The 27,481-nt window shown below is 36.4% G+C and overlaps 1 protein-coding gene across 1 annotated transcript in view; it reads right to left on the bottom strand.

The window, feature by feature from the left end:
* Positions 1-3,133: 3,133 nt before the first annotated feature.
* The window catches only part of LOC149803664 (uncharacterized), a 39,251-nt gene continuing 14,903 nt past the window's right edge, over positions 3,134-27,481 (bottom strand). The window contains exons 3-7 of the mRNA XM_089953432.1: positions 21,954-22,141; positions 13,693-13,898; positions 12,009-13,092; positions 7,503-8,166; positions 3,134-6,285 (exon numbers count right to left, since the gene is read on the bottom strand). Of these exons, the coding sequence (XP_089809558.1) occupies positions 6,091-6,285; positions 7,503-8,166; positions 12,009-13,092; positions 13,693-13,898; positions 21,954-22,141 (2,337 nt within the window). The 3' untranslated portion in view covers positions 3,134-6,090. The remainder of the gene's footprint in view (positions 6,286-7,502; positions 8,167-12,008; positions 13,093-13,692; positions 13,899-21,953; positions 22,142-27,481) is intronic.

Here is a 27,481-nt window from a genome sequence, read left to right as displayed (position 1 = left end):
GCTTGTGTAAAGTGTATGTACATTGCTCAGTTAACCAAACTTTCAATTCAGAGCATTTTACCTTCTTCTAATCACGGTTAATTTGTTCCCACAATGTATTTGTATTTGTGTAAGACACTATTTTATGGATCATAGCAGATGTATGAAATCCTGTTCTTCTGTCTGTTCTAAAATTAAATTTGAAGAACCAGTATGTAATAATTTCCAACTTTTGTAGTAAAGCAACGATGCGTATATCTGGAAAAAAAAATGTTTTATTATGTTCAGGTTTAAATGGTATAAAATAGTCTACGATAGTCGACAAACAAAATGAAATGAGATATGCCCATTTCATACATCATGGAATATTTTCTTATCTATTTCAAAAAGGCACGAAACTTGCATGAACGATAATTAACATGAATTTGAAATTATAGGTCTATTGATAAAAGCAAAAGATCAAGAATTTTGAAGAAAAAAATAATCAGGATTTATTTTTGTTTGATACAAATCGATTTTTTTAAGCTGATGTCTTATTACACAAGTTTCGATGGGAAGTCAATATTTGAGACTAAATAATTAAATATTAATGATACAGTAAGCAAACATTTCTGTAGGAGACATCTGATTTTCCTTCGTGCGTGAAAAAAGATAACGTAAAGCTTTATACATCTCAGTACTAATAAGTAACCGCTCCGGTGGCCTAGTGGTTAGAGCGTCCGCCTCGGATGCGGGAGGTCGTGGGTTCGATCCCCGGTTGAGTCATCCCAAAGACTTATAAAAATGATACTAACAGCTGCCTCGCTTGGCGCTCAGTATTAAGAGAATAGTGTTAGGACTGTTCGGCCTAGTGTCAGGATAATGTGACTGGGTGGGACATCATGCTACATGTCTGCGGCATGATGCCCCAGTTCTAGACATCACTAGAAACTGCCACTCTGCAGATATCGTAGCGTTAAAAATCCAACACACACACACACACACACACAAATAATATCTGTTGTTTGATAAGATGACCTTACGATAATTGTTAGATATTGTATATTCATTTCATTTAATTATACCACTTGATCCATATTTGTATTCACATATAGATAGATAAAAATAAAGAAAGAATTATTGTTTCGTAAGTTCAACGCTTGACATGGACGTAAACAGATCAACAACATAACTCATATGTTATTAGGCAGTTTTATTGCTCGGCAGAGCGTAGGATTTTGCTCACAATCCTACGCACAGTTGAGCACGTATATCTATCTAATCCCTGTTGAAAGAAACATCCAGATTATGTTGTGGTTGCTATACGGTTACAAAAACAATCACACAATAGCATGCTCTTAAGATTTCAGTTCCATTTTCACATATTTTCTGAATGATCCGCACGTTTTGTTTGAAAAATGAAACTGGAAAAGTGGTTTGTAAAATAATAGGAGACTTTAACGATAGTTATTTGTACTAAATAAGTAGTACTAAATGATCGGGTTCCTTTTTAAATGCCATACAATGCATATGTTTCCTTCAGTGTCACGATAGCAAGTTTTATTTTGCTGACTTACATGAGATTGTTTACAGTCACGATCGACTAATTCGTTAAGCGGCTAACCACTTACAGGCTCTTTATTATTGGATAAACGCCATTTGTCTTTGATGTTTTTCTGCGTTATCCCTGGACTTATTTGTATTCCTGTTCAGCTAGTCTGGTTTGCGAATGTTGTTTTTGCGTGGAAGACACTTTAAGGTATTTAAAGTTGTTTGTTTCATTTTAAAATTTTTTGTGTTATTTCATTTTGGATCTTCTAAAAGGTTTATATTACAATCGATAATCATTCGTCATCTAAAATATTTTATTCAAGTCCGCTAGATGTGAAATGCCTGGTACAAAGTGTTCACCAAATGAGTGTTGTCAACAACAAATGATCCAGCTTTTCACACTCAAATCGTATTAATGCTGTCATAATAAAATAGCCAACACTACATAGTAATTACTGACGTCAGTGCCTACTCTATGTAATGTATACAGGTCTAGTAGAATCGTCTAGTTTCTACGTATACTTCCCTGTTTACCTGTAACTGAGTTTATATAAATAACACATTGATACCCATTCCATATTTATTATGACATGCTCAATTAAATGTCAGGTATTTAAAAGTATGAAATAATGGCTGGTAATCATTCACCTACTGCTTTGCATATGACGGCTCTGGTGGCCTAGTGGTTAATGCGTACGGATGGGATGCGAGAAGTTGTGGGTTCGATCCCCGGCCGAGTCATACCAAAGACTTATAAAAATGGTACTAACAGCTGCCTCGCTTGGCGCTCAGCATTAAGAGCTTAGCGTTAGGACTGCTCTGCCTGGTGTCAGGATAATGTGACTAGGTGGGACATCATGCTACTCGATGCCCCATTGCTAGACATCACTATAAACCTGTCACACTGCAGACATCGTAGCGATATGACTGATACAATTGCTAAGGCTACGTTAAAAATCCAAATCGCACGCACACACACACACATTGCTTAGCATACTGGGGCAAAACCTATCATTTGAATGAAACCATGAAAGGCGGTATCTCGCCCTCAACCTTGGGTTCGAAAGCGGTAGGATTTCGTTTCTGCTTTAAAGGTTATGATCTATGTTGGGTTCATTGCTGTAATAAATTTAATTTTTTGTCGCGTGGCGGTTGTCTGTTTAGTTTTGAAAAATAAGAAAACTATCATTTCTAGCTCAGCAATGAATTCTTTTCAAAAAGAATGTACTGTAGGGGTAGATTTTAGTTCTGACAAATTATTTTGCTGTCCCTGGGGAAAATGGCGTTGCTTTTTGAAAATGAAAAAATACTTTGTGCTTGAGGTAGAATGAATAAGGTCCAAAAGAACGGGTTATCTTGTGTGGCATGGTATTGGTTTTCACCAATTATTTCTGCATGGGGAGGGGGTACGAGTCTTTGACTTGTTTTTTTTTAAAAAGATGAAAATAAGGCCGTTTGTGGTCTGCTATAGGAAATATTATGCTTATACAAATATACGAATAAAAAAAGACCCTACGTCTTGTACTCGCTTTTCAACTATCGGTAATTTGCAAATGGCAAATGTCGTAATTCAAAGAAGCCATCCGTAAAGGGGTTTTATAATACCAAACGAAAAACTCAAAAGTTTCTTGCAAAACAAAGTTTATTTTTTTTAAAAATCGAAAAGAATCTTACATATACGTCAAAGACACTTTGAGTGTGCGACATTAAATGACACGAGTACCGAAAATACGATCTGTATGAAAAATCAACGTTAATCCATTTGCATGATGACAGTCTTTCTCTCTTTGATATAATCACTTCTTCCCAAACAATTCCGAACACACACATACATACAAAAACACACACAAACACCTTTACCGCCGACTTCCTTATTTACATAATACGTCATTTGATATGGCATAAACCGGTATGGTTAAACAACATGCCCTATTTCGGAAATCAGCAAGATGCCAAAAATAATACATATGCATTATAAATACGAATGACGAAGATATACACTGATAATGGTAAGTGATTGATGGATAATAATATAACATTAATAATACTGGAGACTGACTTCATACCAATATGAATCTTCTTTCTTATGTATGTTCTTCTATGTACTATAATGAGAATACTTTGTAGGGTGCTTTTTAATACTACTCTTAACAAAATGAACTGAAAATTATTCTGTATAAAACATAACATTCCGAGATTATGTTCCATTGAGAACTGAAATTATTAAGCAGCTCCAGAGACCAGTGGAAAGTTTGTAAACCATATAGGTTAATAGATAATATGTTTGTTGTAGAATAAGGGACTTTTATGGAAAATCACAACTGTTAGATACATTTTTTGTACTGCAAACAGCTAGATCTAATTCAATAGCTCGCCGTGGCGAATCCAGCCCCCATCCCCTTTCCTAACCGTCCCCCACGAGATGTAATATAAACTTGCTTATATATAATGTTAATCGTTTCTCATCCTGCATATGTACCAAGTTAAGAAAAAAATATTTTAAAATATCACTGTAATTGAAATATCTGACATCCGACCCCTTCTCATAGACCCCTGGGAAGGGGCCCAGAAACCATACGTTCACCACATGAACATATTATACCCACTTTGATGAATTTCCAGCTAATTAGATGTACTTACGGACTGAGAGACGGACGGAGGGTATTACGATTTCCCTTCGCTACTATGTATGGATAATAAATAAACATAAACATATAAGCAAAGGAATGGAACGCATCATCCTGTCCGTTGCATATAACTGAAAGAAACGTATTATACTCGAATAAGATCCATGGACTTTTCAAGTAAAGAAAAACCTGTGTCTAGCCCTTGTGTTGTAAAACTACTAGAAAATTCTGTATAGTTCTGTGCAGATGTTCTCATCTCTTATGAAGATTTCTTTAAAGAGAAAAGACCTCTTATTCTCGAATGTTTTAGCACAAAGCACAGATTCATGATACACAAAAAGAGAAGCGTCCAAACATTTTGACAATTACTGTTCAATTAAGGCAAAACACTCTAAAAAAATTCCAAACAAAACTTAGCCCGAAAACGTGCTCAAAAACAATTTCGAGAATGGACTATATGTCATGTAACGAGATTTAGCAATTACAAATGAAGGGAAACTTTGAGCATTCAGTATAGTGGATCTAACTAGGTTGATTGTTCTAAATCACACAATTCAGGAAGAGATTCTTCAAAATGTGGCCCATAAGCCAAGCTACGTCTTTAATTTCACTGTGTGACGCTTTTGCCATTATTGTTTTTTTTGGAAATGATGAATAGCAGAACATATGCAGCAAATATTGTTAGAAAATCAAACTAAGAAACTGCTATTCATGAAAGTTTTGATGCAGAAAAAACTCGAAAAGATTACAACTCGCCTGGTATAAATATCACGTTTTATCATATCCCTTCCAGGGTATGTTTAGTGAAAAATAATAACATAGCACTATAAAAACCTCGCTTAATTACACATAAATATCAGTTATCGGTGAGTTTGTTTTAAAAATTTCGGTCCAAAGGAGAAGTTTTTCATCTAAATACATCTAAATACATCAAACTAACAATGATAGAGTTTATTATGCAAGCAATACTTGCTATTGATAGGTAAATTTATAAAACAAAACGCAATTCTCTTTCGTGACAGAAAATGGTGGTGTGGTTTCCAGCTAAGGTAGAAGGAATTCAACGGGTTGATTTAACTAAGACTATTTTCGAGAATTAAAATAATAAAAAAATGTCTCTAGTCTCATTTTCTAACTTTAGAAAGAAATAAAAAAAGCAGCAAAAAACTTGTACAAAAAATTCAAACATGCAGGGATTTCAGGCCCAAGACATGAGCGTGCAAGTTCTAAACGTAAGAATGTAATCATATTTGAACAAAATGTATAACATCGTCGGAATCTTTCTATAAATCACCATCAACACGTTGATAATGAAATAAAAAAAACACATTCAACGTTTATGGTACACATTCCTAAAACAAAAATTTCATCGAAACATTTGTCCAAAATGACGAAAAAGAGCATATAAAGATTAAAATGCTTGTCTGATGACCATCAGAGTCCTGAAAATGTATTTGGTAGATACGTCACATAGATTCTTGAGTTCCGATTAGCTGACACACAAACACAAAGCCAATGAATTTATCAGTATAATAATCACTGACATTATTCCACATATCGCTACTTTTACAACAGGAAGGATATGCATTCTCCAAAAGTCTTGTTGAGCAGAGAGAACAGATAAAGTTTCACCAGTGGGTTTCAAAGATGAGCTACATACATCGACGGTACACTTTTAATAAATATTTAGAGTGTGATATGTTAACGATTGTTTCCAATATGGATTATTAACAAGGTTTACGTTCAAGAAATCTTTGTTGACTTTTCGATACCTGATTAGTCTTGACAAAGTCTATATTCTGAGAAACAAAAGATCCCTATGGAAACTGATTTCCAAACCGATCCTTTGAAAACCGAGATCTGGCCAAAATTATTCCGATCTCCGAAAATGAATTACATTAAACAAGTCTAACGGGTCAGAGTTGCAAACACAACTGACCAATCTATTTTCTATTCACATCTGAACGTCCACTCCCACTTTTCCATTGCAGAGTTTATATGATAACGACGATCTGGATTCCCTAAGTTTTCTCTCCACGGCCTGCACAAAGAAAAGAGCTGGTCCCATTTTCATTCCAAGACAACGAGTGAGCTGCTCCGTCGTAAGGAAGGGTAAGAGATGACCAGTTATCCCTTGTTCACGGAATGTCTGAAAAATGAACAAAGACTAGTTTAAATTATAGACTAAACTAATTTTCTCTACTCGATTTCTGTCAAATTTGATCGAAGAGTTTATTTATTCCAAACAGAAGCATACAAAATTAGAAATGACTACAAGTATCTTCCAATATTATGTTTAAGTCCATACAATAATATTCATTCGTAATATTCTTAAAATTTTTTCCACAGTTTTAATATATTCATGGACTTTTTTAATTCACCTGAAAACATCTTATCATATACTGGTGCAAACATTTTGTTTTGTAAGATATTTGTTTTTACCACATTGAAGGTTCAGCGAGACCTACAGTACGGGTATGTCAGCATCAACAGTGCCACCGTACCTAATCTAGTTTACATGTTTATTACGATTTTTTAAGCCCGATTACGTATTGTAATAAGTAACTGCCAGCAACAGTTCAATTCCGGACATTCAATTCATTTAATGCAGTATCCTTTTCTACTGATCTTTCTACGGTCTGTGTTCCCTTTTTTAAACCGACAATTTGTCTACGAAAGCACACAGAAACTGGTAAATCCCTTTAAATTACGCAAACAATTTCAGGTTAGGAATTTAGTCTAAAATTATCAGCTCTTGGCGCATCATCTTAAGACCCCGTCTCGTAGTGTATATTTTGTGTTTTGCGTCGTTCACATAATAGCCCATCTAATTTTAAAACAAAACATGAACTTAGTCTTACACCAGAGATTCAAATACGCATTTAAATTCATCTCCCGAGTTCTGTGTCGCTTTTGTAGCGTCGGTTGTTTATTTCTTTCTTAAACACTGAGGTATACGAGTTAAATGTGTTAAATAATTATAAAATGAATACAGGCAAATTTCTGTTTTAGGAATACGTACCATAATATAAATAATACAACCATATCAACTTTTATTTAAAATTGTTCAGAAGTCCATCACTTTCATATTTTTTATTTATTGAATAACATCTCAGCTCCTGTTAAATAGACCAAATCATGCTTCATCTTTTTTAAATGTGGAAGCATCAGAAACGTTACCCACAGTAACGTATTCAAAGGAGCGTTTTCAAAACATTAGCATTATAGAAGACTATATATATATATATATATATATATATATATATATATATATATATATATATATATCTATATCTATATATATATATATATATATATATATATATATATATATATATATATATATATATATATATATATATTCACCTTGGTGTACATCGAACAGCCCTCCAATTTTGAAAGAAAGCTACAAACTTGGTCTACCGTCCATTTCTGAATGTCATCTGAACAGTTAGCACCACACTTGCACGAAGCTTCGTCATTGGCTTTAGAAACAGAGTCTGATTTTTCTATCCAGGAATTGGCCAAATTTGGTGATCTGTGTCGTTTGTGTACATAGCTTTCATTGGAATTCCATTTAAAATCCATTTTGCCATTTTCTTTCAACTTGTCTCCTTTCCTGCTAAAGTCCAGTGGCTTAGAGTAGTCAAGACATTTTTCGGTCGCATCCGACCGAGGTGTGTTCTTTTTTGATAAATCTAGGACCACATTGGATTCTATGTGTTCCGATTTAGCGGGTTTCGGAATTGGCTTTGTTTCCTTGGATATTTTCGCTGGCTTACTATTCGGTGGTATTGGGTGCACTGTGCTGAAAGGAGGAATTTCCAATGGAAGCTTTGGACTGACTACTGGAAACGGATTATAGAACTGGGAATAATCTAGCGGATATGGTGGAATGGGCTGAACTGGGCTTATACCCTTTGAAAGAGGAGATGAACTTTGAACACGGTTTTCATGCAATTTAGAATACGAGTACATCTCTGGAAGACTTGGACTTGTAACCGGCACGGGAATGAAAGGAAATGGCCGCCTGAAGAAAGAAAAAAATCAATTTGCATAGTTTCAGAAATATATATGGTTAATTTTCAATGAGCAATGATAAAACATCTCAAACACGAAATCTTTTACATGATGAAACAATATTTTATTCTCTGAAAGGTATAACTGTAGACAAAGAGATCAATTATGTGGTTAAAAATTCCTGATAAAAATGACCATTGCGGTCAGCAGATATCCAAATGCGATAAACGTATCAAAAATATGCATTTTAAACATTCAGAAATATAATTGTTTTCAACGTGTATAAGCCGTTATATTTGATTATCGGATATTCAATAGAATGCTTCCCAATGAGATCATATAATGTGCACCGTAAGACAGTTTTTCCCAGTGAGATCATATAATGTGCACCGTAAGACAGTTTTTCCCAGTGAGATCATATAACGTGCACCGTAAGACAGTTTTTCCCAGTGAGATCATATAATGTGCACCGTAAGACAGTTCCGGAGATGAAAAGTATTGACCGTCTCAATGTACGACATTTATAATTTTAGGCAAATCCTCGTGGCAATGTATTTAAATGCCGAACAAAAACTGGTGGACAGTCTGGCAAACATTCGAGAATACATGTACAATGTATATACCTGATTTGTCATTTGTACATACTACGGAAATATAAGTGGACCATCAGAGAGAGATAGACACATTTTTAGCTAAGGAAATATCAGGGAAAAAACGTCCTTGTTTACTGCTACATTACAAGAAATAATTTCTTTACACAATGAACAAAAACCTGCCAATGAAATTCCAGTTTTTAATATCGTTTGCGTCAAAAATATGTCGCCTAGTATATTACACTTACGTTGTGCATCAACAGTGCTTTGAGCAAAATAAGAAATATCACTTTCTTGATTACTGTTGATTGCACATGCTTTTGCATATTTAAATGAATTGTCCTATTAAATTTGCTACAACGACTAATCGCAATTTTTTTTAATTTGCTGATGATTGAAAAAAGTAATTAAACTTTTTAGAAATTTAAGGCTTCAATTTTCACGAAAGTAAACAACGTTAATGCACGCTGTTTGACAGAGATAAAATAACAATCGGGAATCAATTCAACATTTCCTCAAAGTTTGTTAAACTGTATCACGAACGAAGTGTGTAAAAATAATGAATTTCGAGACGTGATCATCTTCGTAACTTTAAATCGGCATGTATATATATATATATATATATATATATATATATATATATATATATATATATATATATATATATATATATATATCAATGCTACACCGCTATAATGCGTCCAGCGATAACGCGAATTTAGATATAACGCGGTTGTGGCGTGGCTCCCAAAATTTCATATATTGATTCGCACATGGAAAAAAATATTTCAAAGTACGTGAAATAGTGTATAAAAAATGTATTATCATTTTTTGGGAGGAGATCGTGTATGAATTCGAATATAATACGATCGTGGCGTGGTTCTTGAAATTTTAGATACATGTACGCGTATTTTTCTCGTACCCGGAAAATATATTTTTTCAAAGTAAGAGAGATAGTGTGCAAAATATTTATTATCATTTGGGGGAAGAGTTCGCGTATGAATTCGAATATAATAAGATCGTGGCGTGGCTTCTGAAATTTAACAATTTTACCAGGTTCTTGAAGTGTTATGCCAAAATAAACATTATCGGAAATGTTACTTATTACTGATCCATGAGTAAAGCCAGTAAGTAATCTTTGTGGCTATCTTCAATTAATTCTGTATACAATCGCTGCTCAAACAATCGCCGACATGTGTTTCTTCTTTAACTGCATACACAACCAAGTAGCAGAACAGTGGTTGATAAATGATTCTCACAATTTAATAAACATCAAAAAACGAAAGCCACCAACATGTTTGCTGAGTTTGACGGTGTTTTAGACGCAATCAGTTGACCAGTAAATAATGTCCACTTTATTAGCTGGAAATTGAAAGGGTATGAAACTGTACATGCGTTCAGTTACAAAAGTATTTTTCACATATTTCTTTCGATATTCACAAAATCTGAAGTAAAAGTTATATGCAAGATGAAAGCAGGTGTTGTTTGTTCTTGCTATAGTCGTTCAAATGAATAGGCGGACAAGTGTTAATTGTTAGGAATTTACAGTGGATAAAAGTACAAGGAAACGCATATCAGAAAATTTGAGTAGTATAAAATTCGTACAGACACCGCTCATAGACATCAGAACGTAATGAACCGTACACGTGCTTCGTCTTTCTTAACCTAATTTATCTGTTGATTTTTCCGATCGAATTCAGACACATAATGATCCGTGACAAAATTACTGAATAGTTTAAATATGTATGCAATTTTTGCAATGGAAATCCATGAATTATGGATTAAATGAATGCCTTGAGGGTGCAATATCAGACAGTAAGTAAACGGTGATAATACTCTGTTCATGCTATATATTAAACGTTGAATTCAGACACAATGATCTGTGAAAAAATTATTGAATATTTTAAATCTGTGTGCAATTTTTCAATGGAATTACATGCATTATGGATGAATTGCATGCCATGACGACACGATAGTAAATGGTGCTGACACCCTATTCACCATATACATTAGACATGAATAAACCACATGTGCTCGACGCGAGCTTGATGTTACGAGAAAAGAAAACAATAATCTGAAGGAAAAGTATCATACAGGGTGACAAAAATACCTTATATTACCCCCATGACCAATTCAGACATAGGACCCTCTCTATCATAATATATAAGAGAGAAGGTACGTAACTTCCAAATACTTCGTTCCACCCATGACCCTCGATTTCCTTCTGCTATTTCCTTTTTTAAAGGCACACGACCATACTATATGGCTTATTTTTCTCCTGATATATTTTTATATTCATAAAGCCATCATTTACTTTTTTGCGTTGTACCAAACTAAAAGTACAGGCTCTGAAACGTGCGATTTTCGCGAATTTCTACTGCTGAGACAAGTCCGAGCTCATGTGATAATAAGTATAACCTTTTGAGCCAATCACATTTCGGCGTTGACGTGTGTGCCGCATAGTTTACCTATTTTGAAAATAGAGTCGCGTGTATACGATGTATGTGCAGTGAAGAAGGCACTATTTCTTGCGTGGAATAGGATTCCTAAAGTTGAATGAGTTAATGGTAAGTACAAACTTACTTTTGCATCTACCACTGTTCTATAATTCAAGAATGGATGCATCGTAGAGTTGCAAACATGGTACATATAGATCTTTTCACCGGTTTTCACAAGTGTACGCACTTGCCCCAAGAGACAAAATTCACGAAAATCGCACGTTTCGGTACCCGTAACTTCAGTTTGGTACAATGCAGAAAAGTCAAAGATGGCTTGATGAATATAAAAATGTCTCAGGAGAAAAACAAACCATATAGTATGGTCGTGTCCCTTTAAAGACGTAAATAGCAGAAGGAAATCGAGGGTCTTTGATGGAACGAAGAACTTGGAAGTTACGTACCTTCTCTCATATATTATGACAGGGAGGTTCCTATGTCAGAATGGGTCATAGGGGTAATCTAAGGTATTTTTGTCACTGTATGATTTTTTTTCCCCTTCAGATTATTGGTTTTTTCTCAACATCAAGCTCGCGTCGAGCACGTGTGGAATTAACGTATACGTGTCAATGCGTTGTTCTATGAAAAAAGTAAAATACTGTAAAACCCCATATGAACGCGATCCAATTTGTGGACCCCAATTATCGCGTAACAGCAGGGTTCCACTCTATATATATATATATATATATATATATATATATATATATATATATATATATATATATATATATATAGGTACCTGAATGTAAGAGTATAAATCGTACCTGTATGCTGATGCAAGCAGAGTCATATATTCATTGTACTCCTTCTGCATCTTGCTGTGCAATGCATGGTAATCAGGGAGGTATATTCCATTCTGAAATCCTCTTACACCTTGGTCAAGATTTATTTTTGGAGAACTGACTCCCCTCGATTTTTGAGGTTCTCCTGGGTTTGTAGGATGGCGTTTAACATCTGCTTTGCTTCTTGGTTTTTCTGACGGGTGAGGCTCAGTAATGTTCTGATAACCGACTGCAAGCTGGTTAGGGGGAATTAGGCCTTTGCTGGTTGTAGTCCTAGCATGTTGCTCTAATGATGGACTATGCATTTTAGAATTAACTAAACTCGTGGATCTTGATTTGTCCTGATGTTGGATGTTGGATAGATCTTGTCTAGGCACAGTGTGGATGTTTTTTCTAGAGTCCAGTGACTGTCTCAAACTGTTTCCTGAATACTGCTGATATTCCATTTCTTTCATCGAATACTGAGGTTGTTTTGCTGCAGATCTGTGAAGAGATGAGATTAAAGAATTCAGTGCTGCAGCTTTAACTGTTGCTTCTGCCTTGTCATCGATGGATTTATGCATACTTGGCATAGCTGGCTGTGTCTCTTTCTTGGGAATACAAGAAGCTTTCCTAACCATATCTGCCACATGGGGCCTAATACTGCCAGAATGGATTGGCTGTGTAGCTCTTGGTGACTCCGCTTTAGAAGGTGCAGACCTTTGCAGCACACACGATGTAACACTATCACAGGGAGAATTCTGCTGGATGACAGTAAGTAAATCGGATGACTCTGGAGATTTAGGCAAAACGATGTCATCATGTAGTTTCCCAACTGATGTATTTGTACACTCGGGTGATGGATTCGTCAGATTTGTCTGGACTCTAGAGTTTTCCGCTTCGTCTGCGACCATGGCATTTGAACAATAGTCCAAATGTGGTGGGTTAATTCTCTCTTCTTTCATCTGTGTTGGTGAGCCCAAAACTACAGCTTTCATGTCTATATCCGTTTCGGATATTTCATCTCCCGTCATTATTTCCTCTTTGCATAGGACTGGCATTGCACTGCTCTTTACGTCGTCCTCTCCTGCAAAACAAAAGAAGCGTTTGATTATATTTTTTTTAAAAATTAATAGTCGTATTTCACGAAAGTGGCGTGTTCCTTCAGGAGTGGAACCGCCACGGCTGAGTGGTTACCGTGCCGGCTTCAGTGGCTACCATCAGGTCAGTTTGGGTCTGATACCATCACTGTACCTCGGCACTAAAAAAAAAAATAATTGTGTATCTGTGGTGTAAAACACCAAACTATACCATATCATTCTGGATTGTAAATAGTTGGCGGGGAAATTCACTTGGTTTTGTTGCTTAAATTTCAACTGCTCACCGTCTCTATTGACACTGTACCTTTATCAATGGCTTAAGGCGAATTGTCAAAAATCTTTTTTCTCTTTATTACCTTGTACTTATCCAAAGAAGAAAAAATACATACTTATACTTATCCAAATAAAAATAAAAATACATGCACATTAATACAAATATGCAATTAAAAAAAACTGGTCTACACACTCGGGTTTCTCTCAGGCGATCCAATAATAGTTGCAATTTATTTCACTGACGTTTAGATTTATTCTTCTGCTGCGGAGAAAATATCAAAAACTTGCACCAGAGTATCTAGGTTAATACGCACCTTCACATCTACTACCACTTCCATCGGTTTTATCATCAATTGTTTCTTCATTCTTAGTTTCTCCAAATGAATCTTCCGTCGTTGTTTGTTCCTGTGTCTGGTCTATCTTGCTTACAACCTCCATCCCTTCCATTTGATTCATCTCGTTACTTGCAGTTTCTACCATAGACTCTCCTTCAACAAAGTCGGTACTGAACGTATTCGACCTAGAAGAGAGAATATGAGAAAGATCATAAGTCGTTAAGCAAATGTGCTACACTTTATGAAGACACGTTAGGAATAATTTACGCGAGTTGACTAAATGTTATATCAAACATATTAAACAGTAACTAGAAACAAAGCTCTAGCGTTCAGGTTATTTTTGTGCTATTTCCACAATCGTGAGATTTTAGAATGCTTTCTGTGGTGGCATTTGCAAAGCTATTTTACTTTCTGATATTCAAGTTATTTTTTACTCATTCAACATCTTGAAATTTTATAATGTTTTATGTGACGGTATTTTCATTCTAAAATCAATACCTCATTTCCACCCTCACCACGCTAAACGACTGATTTTACGACATAGTATTTTATGTCCTTTCCACCAATATTTAGTACTTACTCGGGGAAACATTGTAAAGATAACGTAAACTGAACTGGAACGTGAGATTCATTGCTTAAACGAGATAAACTTTCTAATCGTAAAGATCTGTCCCATTTCTAACTGCAATAAATTGGTATTTAAACAAAGTCTTTTCTGTGCTTTGTCTAGACGCTATAATTTTTGTTTCCGCGTGAGAGCTTTCGTTGATGGGTTCGTTTAATAGTTGTTCGGATGGCATATGGTAACACAAACAAGAAGGGACTAAACGGAATCTAAAGTACATTAAAATAGGTTTCCTGAAGTGATGGCCAAATGACATTGGAGAGCATGGAAATTGTGATAATAAAATTTGTAAAGTACGTGTACAACTGAATAATGACCATGGCGGCAGCATTGGTACTGAGTGTACTACGGTTTAATTAGGCAAGGTAAAAATCTAATTTCATGCGCGATACGCTTTACTGTGTACGAGAGACTAGACTGGTGCCTACGTTTGTGTAGTTTTCAATTACAAAAAGTATTAGAGTTTAGAATAGGTTATTGCATGTCTGCTAGCCAAGAACAAGCCGATTCATCATTTCCAAATCTGCATACCGTATGACTGATTGTAAAACAATTCTTCACCGCTTTTCTAAGTATTTGATGATCCCTTTGCTACTTTTGGCACATTGTGAGAATATGACTAAATGAGCGGTCTAATAGTTACCTTGTCTATAATAGATACAAAATCAGTCTAAGAGTGTTCTAGTTTCTGAATATGATAATAACAATAATCAGTCTGAAGAGTAACCTAGTTTCTTAATATGATAATTAGATTAATCGGTCGGAAGAGTATGTGTGTGTGTGTGTGTGTGTGTGTCTGTGTGTGTGTGTGTGTGAGAGAGAGAGAGAGATCCGGATTTTTAACGTAGCTTTAACAATTTTTCAGTCATATCGCTACGATGCCTGCAGTGTGACAGTTTATAGTAATGTCTAGCACTGGGGCATCATGCCGCAGACATGTAGCATCATGTCCCACCCAGTCACATTATCCTGACACCAGGCCGAACAGTGCTACCACTAACCTCTTAATGCTGAGCGCCAAGCGAGGTAGGTGTTAGTACCATTTTTGTAAGCCTTTGGTATGACTCGGTCGGGGATCAAACCCACGACCTACCGCATCCAAGGCGGACGCTCTAACCACTAGGCCACCGGAGCGGTCGGGTCGGAAGAGTCATCTAGTTTCCGAATATGTGACTACAGAGTAATCGGTTTCTGAATATAATAATTACCATAGCGGTCTGAAGAGTAATATAGGTTATGAATTTGATAAATTACAATGATCGGTCTGAATCGTAATCTAATTTATAAAAATGATAATTACAATATCGGTCTGAATCGTAATCTAATTTAATGATAATTACAATATCGGTCTGTAGAGTAGTCTAGGTTATGAATATATCGTATCAGCAAGACTGTTGGCTCATTTAGCGAAAAGATGGCGATCGAAATCCTTTTGACACAGTAAAAGAGGACTGAGGTAGAAACAAATGTATAAGCGCTACTTGTCACGGGTATTAAAATATGTGGTGCAATTCAGAAAAGATCTACCAACTGCTTTCGGAAAGCATCTACGAACTGATTTCATAACGCATCTACCAAATGCTTTCATAAAAGATCTACCAACTGCTTACGTTTTAAGGTCGAGAACCGGTGCGATTGTACTAGATTTCGGGAGTAGCTTACCCACTCAGACTTGTAATCGTACCATGAACATTGTTGACATCAGTTCTAAAGAACATTTAAAAAGACAAAGTGATAGTATATCTTCAAATATACATGTTTTTTTAACATTTTCATCGTAGAGCGAAATGTTATTAAAAATATGGAATTAATTCGGGCTGAAACATTCCACTCTGGGGCCCCGAGTGGCCGAGTGGTCTAAAGCGCTCTCCGTCACGGATCACTGCTATCTCACCTCTGTCTGCGTGGGTTCGAGTCTCGGGCTCGGCAAATGTGGATATGTGAGAAAGCTTGCCGGCTTCTCGTGGGTCGGTGGTTCTTTCCGGGGTCTTCTCGGTTCTTCCTCCACCATTAATACTGGCCGCCATGTATAGCCTATCTTGTGCTGACAAATGGCGTTAAACCCTATAACAACAACAACAACATTCCACTCTCTGGGCCACGATTTGACGAGTGATCTAAAGCGCTCTCCGTCACGGATCACTGCCATCTCACCTCTGGCTTCGGCCAATATGGGTATGTGAGAAAGCTTGCCAGTAGCTTCTCCTGGGTCGGTGGTTCTTTTTTGGGGTTTTCCCGGGTTCTTCCTCCACCATTAATACTGGCCGCCATGTACAGCCTATCGTGTGCTAAAAATGACGTTAAACCCCACAACAACAACAACAAAAACAACAACATTCCACTCTCGGTTGGATACTGAAAACTGAGACCGTACACGATGGGACTTTAACTTCATCATCAAAGCGATTTTTATCTTTAAAAGTTCGCGGCAGAAATATACCAATGTTGCGGTTTTTCTTATGCATCCCTACGATTATGTTTCTGAATGGATCGGAGCATTTCCAGTAAAACCATTGCAAAATGATTTAGCTAAACAGGGGCAATATCTTAGAACTCTTCAACCAAGTTATCACGTTTATATAGAAACGTTAAGATCGTTACGATGCCTTTTAACAGAACTAGGTAATGGTTAAGCAGGTAACATAAATTAAGATCGTATCGTAGCCGTCTAGGGAGACCTGAAAAGAACGCCATGAGTGGACTAGCGATAAATACTGCATTCAGTACAATGAAGCTATGAATAAGAAAGTTGTGATGAAAAAAATATATACATTCTCCGCTCATGTAAGCAGGAGTTTCTGTTGATGGAAGGTAGATGACGCGATTGTAACCATTTTGTTTAAACTATCAATTTATTGTTGCAGTAACTGAAATTATCGATTGAAGTGGCTTTGAATATGGTGAGATGAAAATTTACAATTTATACATTAACATCACATGTAATCGAAACAAATTTAAAAGGTGAATCCGAGCAAATGGGTAAAAGCGATGCGATCGTATCACTTTACTGAACTTTGTTCATCAGAAAAGATAGAGAACACAAAATCTGCGTTTTGAGACAAAACTCAGAATTCATCCTTACTTTTTTAAATTGTACCATCACATTAAAGCCTTTTCGTATTGTTGAAATTTTTGTTTGCTTTGACTGAAGATGCAACGATCAAATCATTCCGACGTAATAGCAACAAAACCCAAGATAGTAAATTAACAAAGAAGACGCTGTGAGGATTGGTGTATGCATTATGGTCGAGGCTTTACCACTTCAGGAAACATTATGACAGCGTAATAATTGCGTCTGCTGCATTTCCAATCCCGATAGCAATAAATCTGAGGTCAGTGCATATTTGGAGACGAATGTGTTAAAATGTGAAATGTAGGGGATCGGGAAGGATTAACGGCAGGTTAGTGGATAAATATGAATATATTTGAGAAAAGTGGTTTTAGACAATAATCCGTTTACGAAACTAACTAAAAGAAAAGATTTGGTGTAATATATTTAACAACTTTACGATCGCGTTTTTATTCATACACTTAAGTCATGCAAAACCGCTTGTGTTAATTTATGATATAGTACCATCGTATGTTTTGTTTAGAAAGAATAAGGTTGATGTGATGTGATTTTGATTTTTAACGTAGCTTTAACAATTTTTCAGTCATATCGCTACGATGTCTGCAGTGTGGCAGTTTATAGTGATGTCTAGCACTGGGGCATCATGCCGCAGACATGTAGCATGATGTCCCACCCAGTCACATTATCCTGACACCAGGCCGACCAGTCCTAACACTAACCTCTTAATGCTGAACGCCAAGCGAGGCAGCTGTTAGTAGCATTTTTTAAGTCTCTGGTATGACTCGGCCGGGGATCGAACCCACGACCTCCCGCATCCGGAATAAGGTAGAAATGGTTCGGGAAATGATATGTTGTCAAAGCTAGATTTCATGCTCCATTAATTCGCATGCCCTTTTGGAAGTTATTGCGTTTAATAAAAAAAACTGCACAAATGTGAGTAATGTCAATTGTGTGGTCCTCTTGTGTGTTGTATTAGAGTAGTATATACGAATTGGGACTACTAAACCAATGTTCTTCAAATATACAGTTAAGTTATTTCTAGAAACTCGCTACGGAAACAGTAAAAATGATGTAAATGTATTTTATGATTATATTTTACGGATAGCAAAAAGACCGCCCATTGCGATCGTAGTGCCAAATGTTACATCATGTTTTGTTTTCGAGCAATCTATAAGTTTTGGGGATGACAACATGGAGGAAATGTTATTCAAATATTTCAAATTTACAACGAACTATTTCCGGAAACTCGTTACGGATATAGTGATTTTAAATGACACATTACTTCTAGTTGAAACCTCGCCGATTGTGATCGCCGCCCTACACACTACATTATGTTTATTATACATTTGCAGTGCCAAGAACAATTGCCGGTACTTCACACAATTTTAGCAAGCTCGTGAAGTACTAGTGAATGGGGTACGACGAATACAGTCGTTGTAGCGAATTCGTTATTGACAGACCCAAAAATATGTTTATGGCATTACTGAAATCGTAACGAGACTGACGACGAACAGCTGTACATTGACCTTGAACATCTGTGATGCATTACAAAGATCACGCTGAATATGGATGTAAGAAAAGCTTATGTTGCGGACACGAACAACTATCTTTCTCACAGAGGCATGGGATGTTCTGCATATGTGCTTACATTCTAACAAGCACCGTTTGATATTAAGTGAAGAAGGTGAAGTGAATAATATGATCGAACCATTATTGTATCGGCTAGACATATTTGCAGTATTGATAGTAAAATTGTGATGGTTAAGCGGGCATACGCTTATCAGTTTGAATTTGTAACGGAATACACTTATTTACAGCAAACCTAACTTCTGCTGATTTATGGAATTATCTCAACAATTTTACCATATGCTTCTTGTTCACCTAGATTCAAGGATAGAAGTATTATGGCTGATGTCTGGCTGTAAGTGTTAATTGTCCCCTAGTGTCGGGGGATTTATTTTCTAGCATTTCCGTATTCAGTTGTTAATTCTTGAATAAAAGATAACGGATTTTAAAAATAGTACATCCATTCTGAATCAGAAGGCCCTCTTTATTAGGGTCATAAGACCTGATCATTTAGGATCATAAGACCTGATCACTCCATTCCTGTACCGACAAAAAATTGTGCTAATTAAGAAAAAAAAGAAACAATGATATGTGTTGCTTTAAGTGAAATTATCACGCAGGTATGATAATCCTATTAATTCCAGCTCAGATTATCAGGGATAATCAATAAACCTATTACGATCGTACAGGTTTCAGAAGAATAAAAAATATGTTCACGATTGCTTCCAACGTAAAATTCGTTGGTGTTGTAATGAGGTGATATTTTCCACTATAATTAAACGAAGGCACTGGAATTTGTTGTGATAATGGAATTGTTTTGTTTCAAAATGTACCACTGCTATCATCAGAGAATAATACATGTATTGAGGACTTTTACTGCAGTTATAACACACGTACGACTGTAACGCAGCTTCTGACTGGTCGAATGCCAAATGTGCAGTAGTCAAATGTATCATGATGTTTAGAATGCTTGACTCCATTGTCTCGTCACAACTCTTTCCGTGACTTAGTGCCACGTTCGTTGGTACACTCCTTTAACTGGCAAAACAATATCATCGGCCGGTAACCTGAAAATCTGTCTCCCAACTAGCAAAACAATATCACCGGCCGGTAACCAGAAAATCTGTCTCCCAACTGGCAAAACAATAACACCGGCCGGTAACCTGAAAATCTGTCTCCCAACTGGCAAAACAATATCACCGGCCGGTAACCTGAAAATCTGTCTCCCAACTGGCAAAACAATATCACCGGCCAGTAACCAGAAAATCTGTCTCCCAACTGTTTGTCGGTGTGGTCGATTTCATAATAGCTAGTTTGGAAACTTAACTGAACTGCAATGAACTGAGTGATAGACGCACATTAGCGCAGTGCATCATGGGAAAATCTTATACAGATGCCGTACTTTCACTAAATGGAACATTATTGTTATCTGCGGTTTCACGATCACCCGCAGTGTAGCACATTTGTCAGCAAAAGTGGAGACTTACATTTTCTGTTCATTTTCGATAAAAAAAAGTTTCCAAGTTGTGTCCACATAGATAAGTCTTCTGTCTGAGGACTAATTAAAAGTGACAGTGAACGTCCTCGAGACTGTTAATCCCTTGAGCCTGACTGATCTTGACAGGAAGAGCAATTTGAATTCGAATGGAATCCAACAACAGCGTCTCAGCTCGAGCGGCGCAAAGCGAACTCTGTAACACTGACTGGTGTCAGCTGTCGCTTAATGTTTACTGGTAACGATAGCACAGTGTGTGTGTGAATATGTGTGTGTGTACCGGTGACGCTAATACAGCGTTTGCGTGTATATATACACCATGAACTTGACATTTTAGTCCATCCGGCCCGCTGTGTTGAAGATGTTGGACCAGATTGTTTGTTTTTTTTTAAAACTACGAAAGATCTGTTTCTTGATATACATGTAATATGAGTTCTGAAGCGCCTCTTAGTGTCACTCGATTACACATGCAGTTGCCATGACAACAAATGGAATCACCCGTGTACACCAGGCGTTCTAGTCACAACCGCTAGTATAACTCTTAAATGGATAACTCATCGCATTAATAGTTTAGTTCGATGTGCACGTATACCTACTGTTGTAAATTCTGTACAAGTAGAGACTCAAAACTGAACATATTATTTGCACTCATAACTAGTAATTTGGTTAGGTAAATATAACGAAACAGACCTATGTGTGAGATTGGTTTTGCTGAAATCTAAGCCTGAATGCATTTATTTTCATCAATTCTGGAATAACCAACACAAAAGAACAATACAGAGGTGAATCAATTTTCCGGTCAATGCCCCCCAAATACATCAGAGTCTACGCGTATTCTGTCACGTTCCTGCTTGGTTTACACTGGCATTATAAATGATATGGCTATCCTGGTACCATGGCCACCACGTCCGCACACGACACCAGGCCTGCACCACTTAATGACCGATACCAGTATAGGAAATCAAAATGGCTGAAGTAATTTATATTTGACACAATAGGTGTGTATTAGAAAGCATAAACATCTGCGAAATGGAAGAAACATGAAACTGTTTTGTTGGAATCACAAAAAAAACAGTTTGGAATAAACACGTTATTTTACTTTATGTACAAAAATGGAAAATAATTTTAAAAAAGTCAAGATGTATAACGTGCAACATAGTATAATTTTCTTTACAAATGCTAAGAACGCTCATATGATATATTTCAACAGTCACGCGCTATGTCCGTGATTTCACCAGAAGTCACCTGGACTTGTTTGAGACTTTGCCTACTAAAATATTGAATAGCTTTTAGCGGTGGATTTTATGGGTTAAAATGTGATTACAATTTATCTGGACGCTAAATTATGTTCTATGCGTAGCTATTATAAAGTTCAATAATTTAGGTATTATGCGGTGTCTATTTCAGTATAATCGAGACCGTTTTGATTACGGAAGGCGTTCTTATGTCAGCTGTATCATGTTTTTATCTATGCAATTTCTTACTCATCTATTTCTGTTTCCACGTCAGACGTGTTTTCTTGGTCTTGTTTCGCCTCTAAGACATGTTCTGTATCCCCCGTATGGCTTCCATCAGATTTCTCTGCAGCGGAAGCGGCGACATCCGGGACTCCAAGTGCTGCAGCTTTTATTGTTAGCTTCTTAGTTATTCCGTGACGGCGTTTTCCTCGTTTCTGCCAAGAGTAATGAAGCAATGAATTATTCTAGTTACAATCTACACGCAAGCAGTCAGAAATCCGTACATAAATAATAAGCGACTTACGCAAAAGCGATAATAAATGCAAACCTTTTCCGAATGTACCGAATTCATCACCAGAGGACACTATAACAACAGCAATAACAACACAAACAAAACGAAAAACCCCAAGCTGGTTTAACCCCCATTCGTTTGTATATTCAGAGTATTTGTAGCTATTAACGGCCATCACTCACCGTTTTTCCAGTAGTAACTTAACGGTGACACCCCCACCCACTAAATATGAAAATGAAGAAATGTATCTTACATTAGTTACAATGCTAAAGAAAACGCCGCTACATGTCATTCTGATTTCATTATCTTCGTTATATCAACCCTCAGCTGATTCATGATTAGTCAATTACGGAATTTACTGGTAAACACGTCTGTAACTTTCATCAAAGATTGAAATGTCGTTGTGAATTTGTATTCTGATCAATTACTACATGCACAATCAATGACTGGCTAATGACGGTTTTACAGTTGGTGAGGTTTTTTGTTTATCCAATACGGCAATACAGTAAAAAGAGAAAATCTCAGCGCAGTCTTGCACTTGAACATAACATTTTAAAATGAACATATTGTTTAATAAACAGCGTAATGTTTAATATTAAAATGAATTGTTTTTGAGCATATTTCATAGGTAATGCTTGGGGCGGGGAGGGGGACCTATAAATTTCTTTGCTTTGAAATATAATACAGGTGTCCAGATTGTGTTTCATCCAAACTAGATTACAAGCTTGCCGTCAGTATTCGTTTATGCCTATAAGTACTTTATTTCTTTAAGCAAGTCATGTCTATACGTAATTTATGTCGATAACTAATTTATGAACGCAGGTTCAATATTTTTTTCTGCCATCAAATTCAGAATGAACCATACGAAATATTCACCTGGGTATAAGCTGAAAAACAGTTCAACTGACCGCATCATTTGTGTTTTCTTTTTTTAAATAATTTTCTATGAGGCTGACCGTATTTGACCAATGCCAGATAACTTAAGGTTATGTCTTTGTTATGTTTCATGCCTAAATGACCACAACTGGACAACTTTTTCAATGAATGAATCTTGCTGCATCGAAACGTAAAGGTTTGTAGATATTGTGCATGTTGGATACGTTAATGGAATCTCTTACAAAGTAGGCATGCCCAGCTGCATGCAACACAAGTACGCATGTCGCGACTGTAACAGGTTATGCAACACAAACAAGCACGTCGGGAGTGTAAATAGGTCAAAGATCAAACGGACGGACCATGCACGTGGAGTCTGTATACACGGATATATTTTATTTTGTCGTCATTTGTGACTGGGAAAAAAGTCTAATGTAATTCATATCGAGATGTCCGAGATATAGACCACAATCAGAATGGATATGAGTCATACAAATTCAAGTACCACAAAAAAGCTAGTTGACTCCGACCTATAAATCCAATATGCCTATTTCGCTACATGATCACTTCGCTTTTCATAGCGTGTGACGTAATACTTCATGGTTGTCATTAAAGCATCGCATCCGGTATGATATTGAATGACATTTGCTTTAAAAACCGTCAATAATGTGTTCGTCGATTTCCATTGCAACCAAATAGGTATGCGTGTATGTATATATACTGTAGCGTTTCACGGCATCCCATCACAATTGTGGCAATATTGTGCCAACTAAAGGAAAAGGTCAACAAAGAATTAAGCAATCCTTAAGGGAGATAAACCCCTCCAAATAAACGTCAATATGAAGTACAACAATATAACATATAAAAGCAAAACAAATATGAACTATTAAATGAACCCAAAATCGAACTGGTTCTATACTTAGTGTACTACTATTATTTCTAGCATTCTTATAGAAAACTGCATTTTTTTTTATATAAAAAAAAAAACGAATATCGTGAAAATATAATATATTCTAGGAACAATCCACAGAATTAGTGCTGCATGTATATAAATTTACACTCATAATCATTTTTACACATCACACCGGAACAAGGTACATATCTGAACACACTGACAATATACGCAGTGGCTGACTCACTACACGTGCTCGCAATTCTACAGACCAGTTACTGTTATGCATCTCTGACCGACATAATGAAGTTTTGATTGATGACTTTCATGTGCGTGCCACTTTGGTTTAAATTGGGACTTCATCCCCCAACCCACTCAAGAAAAACTTATATTTTGCACCGATATTTTATCTTCATGCAGTTACGAACCCATTTTTTTTTTTATTCTTTCACTGAGCAAATTATACACACGTCGAATTCGAACGCGCAAACAATTTACTACACGTTCGATACAGCCCAGTGTATTCCCCAAGGAGTGTAAAATTGAGGGTAACATAAAAAAAACTTGGTGTCAGAACTGGGGTCAAATAAAAAATGTGGGGGTCAAAATATACTGACAAATTTTCATCTGACTCGTACTTTTACAGCTTAAGATATGATACTGCAACTTACATATCATTCTCTCTCTCTCTCTCTCTCTCTCTCTCAACATACAAATAAACCAACATGAACCATTAACAAACAAATGCACTGTCCATTCAAAGAATAATTTTATTAGTTCATTTTTCTTTTAAAGTCGCACTCTTAACAGTCTCCTTATAATCTTTTTGAAGCAATATTATAGACCAACACATTACATACAAGCCAATACTCAAAGCCAAATAAATCTTTTTAACCAAATGGCAGGTATCTACTGTCTGTCATAAAATGTGTACTATCATCTGTTTCATTGTACTTCGTCCTAGAACACATTCATCCTAAAATGAAGGGACTAATGATTCATCTTCTTTCTAATAAGTTATACTTGAACTTTAAGAGCTTTATTTTATTGCAGCAAAATTAAAAACCAACAAAATATGCAATGACCCGCTGATTTTGTAATCCAAATAACACATTTGTCTCCGCAAATTTACTGATTTCTTTTTTGTGAATGAATGTCTTGGGTTATAATTTCTTCTCCAGATATCTTGTGGCGAACGAGGGCAAATTTATTTAGAATTCCTAAACCCTGTCTCGAAAGGATTATTCACTTTTGCAGTCTTCGCAATAACGAGATCAGAATTCAAACGGGTAATCCTAATGGATGCGCCATATTCCAGTCAAGGAAATTATTTTCTCCATTTTTCATTAAAGTTAGTTCCAAAGTTACTCTTTTGTTTTCTGCTTCTTTCACTTACTTCGCTAATGATTCCAAGTGCATGACGTTTTAATCTGAGATCACTTTCTAGTGCAACAAGCATTGATGTTAAAACATCTAGATGACATATTGCTGAACTCGATGGAAATCGCGTGAGAGCACGCGAGATTAGGGGAAGCTACTCCGTCATAGCATTGCATATGCTAGTCTGGTTCCTTTTTTGTTATGTTTCCTGCGTTGTACTCTGCCATACGAATAGAGAAGCGCAACGCAGGGAGCAAACAAAGCGGGGAATCATTCAATGTTTATGCTCGAAGTATACACGATGCCATCCCTCGTCCAATGCATTGGATATTAAATAAATCCTGAACGCATTATGCGAATCCTTTGCGTCAAAAAACCGCACGGCAACAAAATGTGTGAGTCAATTTTCTCCAGCGTGCGTCCCTGACGCACAGATGTGCGTAAAGGGAAACACTGCCGGATACAACCGCACTACTAAACATTTAAACAAATCAAGAGCTAACATAAACTGACGTTTAAAAATGACCAGTCTCTTTACTAACACGAGGCATTTCATTGGTCACTCAGAGTGAACAGTGGACCCTGACTTGAGTATTTTCTTAAATATTGGTAAACGGTACTGATAGCGGACATAAGTTTACGTGAATCACGCATCTGCATATTTAGAACTGATATTAAAACTGGCCTTTCTTCGCTCTTTTTGTAACAGATTTCAAACATATTGTAATTTGTAAAGGTACACACCAATACATAGACAATTAGTTTATATTATTATCTATGAATTGCAGTGTACATAATTTTGAAATTGCATATATGGTAAACTTGTGTGCCACGTACATTTTCATGTCATTTTCCACTGCCTTATTTGCCAAAGACATCCATACCAACTTCGCGAACATTTCATTTCTAAAAGGACCCTTAGGTGGATACAAATGTTGACTGTATTGAAAATATAATTCATAGAATCAAATATGACATTAATGTGAATTTCACTCGCACGGCTGTTTTCATTTGATAACACTAGTATAATATCTTTCCAGATTATATTTTTATCTTGAGTTTATGCTTCCTGGCCATGCTTGAACGATTTCTTCTGCGATTGACATTACTGTCTTTATATGTCTAAGTTTGACGTGGATCAAATTCATTATACATTTTAGTAACAATTTTTTTAATCTATAATTTATACTATATAAATTGATATTTTATTTAAAACGCCATTTTAAAATGAATGCTAACTTGTGAAATTATCATATGTAAACCATATCATGTGTTATCATGGATTAAGTACTCTATTAAATTTAACTGATTGATATTAAACTGCGTGTGTGTGTGTGTGTGTGTGTGATTTTTAAGGTAGCTTTAACAATTTTTCAGTCATATGGCTACGATGTCTGCAGTGTGTCAGTTTATAGTGATGTCTAGCACTGGGGCATCATGCCGCAGACATGTATCATGATGTCCCACCCAGTCACATTATCCTGACACCAGGCCGACCAGTCCTAACACTAACCTCTTAATGCTGAGCGCCAAGCGACCTCCCGCATCCGATAATGACACTCTAACCTCTAACCAGTACATTAAAGGCTATTTCGTGCCATAGCAATGGGAATAGAGTTGCTTGCCCTGAAACAGACCTAGGACGGTCTGAGTGGAACTCGCCCAACTCACCGTTCCATTTTATCACGGAATAAAATGTATATTTTGGTGATATTGTCTAACCGGGGTCCTCAAATAATTTGGATCCGATATATACCATATGGGTACAATATAACAATAAATATTCAACATTCTTTAAAAAAAACCAAAAAAAAAAAACAGTGATATTACCAACATACAAAGACAAAATAAACTCCCTTACCAACGCCCATCAAATATCACACGTACCCTATTATTTATGCCGGAGAGTTACCCAGTGCACTGTAAGTTGTTGTTATAGGGTTTAACACCATTTTTCAGCACGAGATAGGCTATACATGGCGGCCAGTATAACTGGTGAAGGAAGAGCCCTGGAAAACCCTACGGAAGAACTACCGACCCACGAGAAGCTACTGGCAAGCTTTCTCCCGTACCCACGTTAGCCGAGCCTGAAACTCGAACCCACGCAGACAGAGGTGA

This window comes from Sinohyriopsis cumingii, chromosome 3 (assembly GCF_028554795.1).
Source record: "Sinohyriopsis cumingii isolate HCF-2022 chromosome 3, ASM2855479v2, whole genome shotgun sequence".
Classification (NCBI taxonomy): Eukaryota; Metazoa; Mollusca; class Bivalvia; order Unionida; family Unionidae; genus Sinohyriopsis; species Sinohyriopsis cumingii.
Note: the sequence above shows the minus strand (reverse complement) of the source record. Positions and strands in the feature narration are given on the sequence as shown.